At 38.2% G+C, this 6,571-nt stretch overlaps 2 protein-coding genes across 2 annotated transcripts in view; one reads left to right on the top strand and one right to left on the bottom strand.

Moving 5' to 3' along the window:
* Positions 1 to 6,571, top strand: part of stab1 (stabilin 1) — a 163,052-nt gene that overhangs the window by 18,554 nt on the left and 137,927 nt on the right. The window contains exons 10-12 of the mRNA XM_015385033.1: positions 376 to 503; positions 728 to 804; positions 1,505 to 1,627. Of these exons, the coding sequence (XP_015240519.1) occupies positions 376 to 503; positions 728 to 804; positions 1,505 to 1,627 (328 nt within the window). The remainder of the gene's footprint in view (positions 1 to 375; positions 504 to 727; positions 805 to 1,504; positions 1,628 to 6,571) is intronic.
* Positions 4,511 to 6,197, bottom strand: LOC107091244 (nuclear factor 7, ovary-like). The gene has a single exon (XM_015385056.1). It carries the CDS (start codon positions 6,044 to 6,046, stop codon positions 4,643 to 4,645), a length of 1,404 nt encoding a protein of 467 aa, XP_015240542.1. The 5' UTR covers positions 6,047 to 6,197; the 3' UTR covers positions 4,511 to 4,642.

Genomic DNA, 6,571 nt, shown 5'->3' with positions numbered 1-6,571 from the left:
CCAGCAAATACACTGAATGTTTAGAGAACTGAGACTCTGTCCAACCAGATTCTACGCCACCAGCCTGGAAGTTTGGTTCCTGATTGTTTTTTATTTATTTCAAAACCTGAAACGTTGATTCAATTAAAGACTCATCCTGTGTTGTATGTTTGTGATCAGGGGCGAAGTGCCAATGATACCTGCTCCAGATTGTCCGCATACTTTCCCTGACCTTTGACTCTCAGTAACTTGTTTCTCCAGCATCTGGAAACAGCTTTTATCTAATCTTCATCATGCTTTATAGAAACATTAGAAATAGCTGACCATCTTAGAACCCGCGTAAAACTTTCACTTCCTTTAAAGTACATCCCTCTGCTCTTGTTCCTGGTGCTTCAGGTGCGTTTGCGAGCCGGAGCAGATTGGAGATGGGCAGCGTTGCTACGGTAACCTGATGGAGCGCCTCATCGAGCTTGACTCAAGAGGAAACCAGAGAGAAAATCTGACCGGAGCCGTCGCCTTGTTTGGTAAAACCGAACAAACACAAAGAAAAAAAATTTTTGATTGGTTGTTTGGGAGGTTTTGGTGAAATTTGATTTAATACTTGTCTGTTTCATCTGATACTGTAAAAATTTTACTTAATTGAATTTTTGAGTTCACATTGTATTTCTGGGTAAAAATGACACATCCTCAGTGGTTTTTTTTCTTCCATTTATTCTGCTGTAAATAAATTTTTTTGTGTTTGTTACAGAGAAAGGCTGTTTGATGGTTCTTAGTCACTCTGGACCCTTCACAGCTTTCTTCCCGCTGTTGAAACAGCCTCTGAGTGTAAGTCAAACCTTCTCTCTCTAATATTTCACATAAAACACTCTCTCTATATATGTGTTTTATGGATTTTATTACTTTTTTGATAAATGGGTAGAGTGAAACCACGTGAAACTGGTTGAGGTTGTTACAATAAGGCACAATCACATTCCCTACATTCAACTGCAGCATCATGGTTATTTATCTCTGACGTTACATCTGCAGCCTGTTAATCATTGAATAAACCGACACCTTTATCTGCATAGTTCAGACAATCCAGGAAGGGCTCCTACATTTGTTCCCATCTAGTTTCCTACAACAGTCTCCTCACTTGCGTCCTGCCAGCTGCTCTGCATGATAAAAATGGCAGCATGTATTCTCCATACGCTCCTCAGTTTTTAAGTCCCTTTTTGGATCAAATCCTCCAGTTTAGCTGCCAGTTAATGTGCTCCTGTAACTTCTTTGTTCTTTTATAATAATTCACGGTAATCCAGCCCTCCTGTTCACGCCTGGGTCCCTCAGAAACCTAAAGCCTGACAGACAGGAAGCCTTATTTCAAGGCCTCATTCAAACACACAATTTGAATCAGAGAAGATAAATCTGTTTGATCGAACAGTACAAACTGGGATTTAAATCAGACATTTAAGGATGTATTTTTATTATATAACGTATAAAACTGATGAGGATTAATCTTTGAGCCTAATCTGACCTGCTCTGTCCGCAGGGTGTCGATGAGGAGGCAGTGTGTAAAAACCACCTGATCCTGGGTCAGCACCTCTACAAAGATCTGGAGGGAAAAGACTTTAACCTTTACGGAGGAGAGAAGCTCCGGGTCAAAGTCAATAAGGTCATAAATCTGTCCTTTCACAGCAAATCAGGTTCTTCTAACGGTTAATATTTGTTTATGGTGCAGAAACTTTCTTCCTTTGTTTTTTACTTTTATAGCTCAGAAGCTGATTGGTCAGAAGGTTCCAGCTCAGATATTTAGTTTAATTCAAGGTTCATTTAAAGCCAGATGAAAAAAAGAATAAAATAAATAAAGACGACTTGAATAAAACAATAAAAAGACAGAAAGACGATCAGAGCTCCTTTAATTGAATATTTATTCATCCCTACATTAGAATTAACCAACAAAATGAGAAAGATAACATTAAGTACAAAGTTTTCATAGAAGCAGATTATATAATATATATATATATATATATATATATATATATATATATATATATATATANTATATATATATATATATATATATATATATATATATATATATTATAATTTCAAAGAGAAGCTTTTCTCGGCATGTCTGCTCATGTTTTCAAGACAAAAATGAACGAATGTCCAACATCATATCATCACTTAAAAATTTAACATTTTACATTGATTTCAACACAAATAAAAATGTTTCTCCTAAAAGTTAGAAACAGAATTAAATTGTTTAAAACAACTTCTAGATTTTTCATTATTCATATTTTGTGATCTCTATAAAAATGTAAAAAAAAATGTTTTGCATAATAAAAAACAAAAGATTCACAGTCATTTTTAGTTCCCAGTCTTCTAATTTCACATTAAGTTGGGAAAGAAAGATCAATTAAGATCAGCATGAAGAAAATTTTACTTTTTTTGTTTTTCTTCCCCCCCCCCAACAATAAACATTGAAACAAATAAACAAAAACAAAAAAATCCTATTTTATTGATCAGAGCAACAGTCATTGTATTTTTGTTTAATAATCATCCTTTGATTATACTGTTTATTTAAATCATTATAAAACCCAAACTGGTAAAAAAGTTCAGTCTCTGAAACAGGCAGAGACCAGAGGGAGTAGTGTTTTCTGTGGCTGAATGGAGATCTGGCCCTCCCCCACCCGTTGCTGCATACTGCCTGTTAGTCGACTTTAAAAAGGCTTATATCTTGTTTTTGCTATTCAGAAATCATTAAAAAAACAAGGATTTCATGCAACTTTTTATCCTGATTGCTGACACATGTAGGTCACCTGTTTCTAAGTTATATTCAGTTATGTTTTTAAAGCTCAGTCATTGCTTTAAGATTGTTGTTTTTTGTCGATGGGTTTATGTAGTTCTCTCTGAGGAAGGCCCAGATACTCATCCTCCCCTTCAAACAGCTAGAAGAGTCCTAAAGCTGCTTTTCTATTGTTGAGTTGTTTTAAATTAAATTGTTGTTAAAACATTTTATTAATGACGTCCTTTTTTTTAACCAAACTATTTAGTGAAGATGCTACACTGGAAAAATGATCTAGAAATAAGTAAAAATGTCTTAAACGAAGTGTGTTTATCCTTAATCTGAGTAGGTTATGAGATAGTTTGCCAATGGAATGAGTATTTGTACTCTTAAAATAAGATAATTAGATAAAATGCACTTGAAATAAGACAATGCAATTGTGTTTTCTTATTTTAAGTGTAAATGATCTTGTTACATTGGCAAAATGTCTCTTTTATCTCCTCAATCTAAGAACAAATGCACTTATTTTAAGAAAAAATTTCTTAACTAGATTTCAATTTCTTCCAGTTATTCTTTTATAAAATGTGTGTGTTTCAAATAGGGTTGCAACTAACAGTGTTTTGTTAATTATCGGATAGCAAGATTTATAAGAAGATATATATATATATTTTTTAAACCACATCAAAATAAAACTTTTTCACTTGAAGAGTTCTGTATAGAGCATATTGACATTAAAAAACGTTTTTTTAATCTTAAATGCAAAATGTTTATATATTTTTGTGTAATTTATGGCTTAATTACTGCTCTAAGTGGGTCGCACTGTCAGCTAAAGGCATGTTTTAGAGTCCTTAGGCTCCAGTTAACAATTAATCGATTATTAAATTAGTTGATGAACATTTCAATAATCCATCTCAGCCCAGGTTTTAAATAAAAAGGACCTTAAATAAATGTTTAAATGTCCTGAAATAGAGAGGTAATAAACTTGAGGAAACCTGGAGAGCCAGTTACTGGTTCTTACTGGTCCAGTTTGGTTTCACTTACTGTTTCCAGATCAGTTTTCTTTTTCTTTTGCAGTTTGTATTTGATTTCAACACAAAAAAAAACAACTTCAAAGTTTAGCATTTTATCTACCTATAAACCCACATAAAATAGTTCACCAGATGATGTCACCAGACTTTTCATCTTTTTAAAAAAGTAAAGTAGAAATAAAAAAAGAATCTTTTCATTGAACCCATTATGTTATGGGATTTTAAACACTCAGTTAAATACGATAAAAGTATGTCTTACAATTTCTTTTATTTTACCATAAACCTTTAGGTTCTAATAATGAAAATATTAAACCTCTGCAGCTGAAAACATCTATGATTAAAGAACACAAATTAACCACATTTTTGCTCTCATGAAGGCCTCAGATTTCTAATAGAGACTAATAGAGCATGTAAATGGGAGCCGGCCTTGTTCTGCAGGAAGAATCGGATCAGAGCTTCTGATTAAAAGAACTTTCCTCCAGCATCAGGACTGGAAACGGATCAAACACTGAAACAGGCTAAAGAAATCTGAAAACCAGAAGTAATCAAATCCCTCTACCTCTTCCATATTAGATGAATAAATTCAAATAAATGCAGTTTAAAGTCATCCAGACAGGTAAACATTTTCTTCTGTCTCTCGTTGTCATAGTTACCAGTTTCTGACAAAGAGTAGGCAGATTTTTATCTCCAGACCAGCATGACATCTGGGTTTCTGTGGCTTTTGGATATTTAAGCTAAATGTTCAAACATGAACAGAAATGGACTCAGAGCAATCAGGTAGTTTAAGTGTACGACCTGGAAGCTGATTTTGAACCCTGAATTCATTCCTGATCTAATAAATTCTCCAAAAGTCTGTCAGATCCTGACTTTTTTAGGTGGATTTTGGGACGCTCACAGAGATGTTGGCAGGGATAATCCTGAGCGGAGATTGACTCTCGGTGTAAATGTAGGGAAACAGGGTGTTGCTGAAGGTGTCTGTGAAGGTGTGGATGTTGGTGGTGGTGTCAAAGTCAGAGAAGGTCAGCTTCCCCCTGTCAAAGTCCAGGTAAACCCTGATCTTCCTCACCACATCCTTCACCAGCAGATCCTCCTCTGGTTTAGAGGAGGAGAAGGCCGTAAACTTCCCGTCGGTAAATGAAATCCTCCACAGCTGAGCCGTAGGGCATTCGTTTGTCGTCTGGGTCTCTCCCAGTACGCCCAGTTCCCAGTCCTTATTGTCGCCCACCTTCACGCTCCAGCTGTGGCATCCCGAGTTGAAACCCTCAGAGCCCAGGACGGAGCAGGAGAACTTTGTCCTCTCTGGATTCAAAGGGATCGGTTTCTTTTCTCCGGATCGGACACTGCACAGGTCATGGGACAGGACGAGTTCCGGGTCTGCAGTGTTTGGGTCCAGGATCACAGGACTGTACGAGACGACCTGCTTCATGTTGTTCCATACTTGGAAGGTCAGGTTGCCCAGGTATTTGGCCACGTCTATCAGAGCTCCAGGGGCCTGCTGAGGGTCATCATGAAGGGGATGCTGGTGGACTTTATTCATTGTGGTCTTGTAGTTCTTCAGGAAGGAGATGTCTGCAGCTGTTAGCTCCTTCTTAGCAGCTGTGATCATGGCTGAAAGAGCTGCAATATCTTTACTCAGTGCCTCCAGATTCTTCTTCATCAGCAACATCTTCGTGGTCTCCTCCTCTTTCAGAGCGGCGACCTTGGCCTTCTCCTCCTGCTGCAGGAATTGGTAAAGCTTATGGAACTGCTCCTTGATCTGCTTCTCCGTCTGCTGGCTCTGCAGTTTGATGAACTTCACAGTTTTTTCTCCGTCTCCTTTAGCTTCTTCCATCCGAGTCAGTTTCTCTTGTAAAGGCTTCAGGAACTTCTGCAGCTCCTCTCGCTTCTCCTGGGCCGCCTCGTTTAGGGGTCTGAAGTGGTGCTGGTTGTGGATTTTTGAATCCCGGCAGATGACGCACACAGGCTGCTGGTGGTCCAGGCAGAAGATCTTGAGCTTTTCAGAGTGCAGACTGCAGAGTTGCTCCGAGCCGTTGTTATGAGCTCTGTGGTTGTTCGGCCGTTCATAGGCCTCACAGAGGTTCTTTAAAACCAGGTTCCGAGGAGGGTCACTCCGGGAGGACTTCCTCTTGCAGATGGGACACTCGAGTGTTTTCTTCTCTTTCCACCATTTCTGCAGGCAGGTTTTACAGAAGCTGTGGCTGCATGAAATGACGACAGGATCTTTAAAGATGTCCTGGCAGATAGGACAGCACAGATCCTCTGTTACGGCAGACATTCTGACTCTGAATGAGGATCCGACCCTTACGGGTTTTTTGCTTCAGGTGTGCTGCAGGCAGAAGTAAAAAAAAAAATAGGATTTCTTTCCTTTCTCCACTTTCTGCTGTCGAAGGTAAAGCGCTGCTGTTTTTGTCGTTGTCTGTCAGAAGGAAGAAAGGAAATGAGCTTCCTCTTCCGTGGTTCCTCTAGCTTCTCTGGCAGTGGGTGGAGCTTTTAAGAATGTGTGCAGGCATTCCGCAACTTTGCACACCATTATTATGAAAGGTGTGTCTCAACAACCCTTGGACTTTTCAGTTGCTTCTCCGAGATGTTATTTATAGCTGTTCTCAAACCTCGAGTTGTTTTTTTCAGTGTGACTGACCTAAATGTCAGTCCTGTAGTTCCCAGTCATCTTTTAAACTGATATGGTTCTGCCCTCTAGGCTTTTTAAACACTTTGAAAGCAGAATTCAGGTATTCACACAGCAAAATATTGCCGAGCTGATATTCCTGCAGATATTCCTGAGCTATCTCTATATTACATA

Source organism: Cyprinodon variegatus, unplaced genomic scaffold (genome assembly GCF_000732505.1).
Source record: "Cyprinodon variegatus isolate N-32 unplaced genomic scaffold, C_variegatus-1.0 Scaffold330, whole genome shotgun sequence".
In the NCBI taxonomy this organism is placed as follows: Eukaryota; Metazoa; Chordata; class Actinopteri; order Cyprinodontiformes; family Cyprinodontidae; genus Cyprinodon; species Cyprinodon variegatus.
The sequence above is the reverse complement of the archived record's forward strand: the minus strand, read 5'-3'. Positions and strand labels throughout refer to the sequence as shown.

Bases quoted from the DNA above. Each gene is read 5' to 3' on its own strand.
- LOC107091244 (XM_015385056.1), bottom strand. From the start codon at position 6,046: ATGTCTGCCGTAACAGAGGATCTGTGCTGTCCTATCTGCCAGGACATC.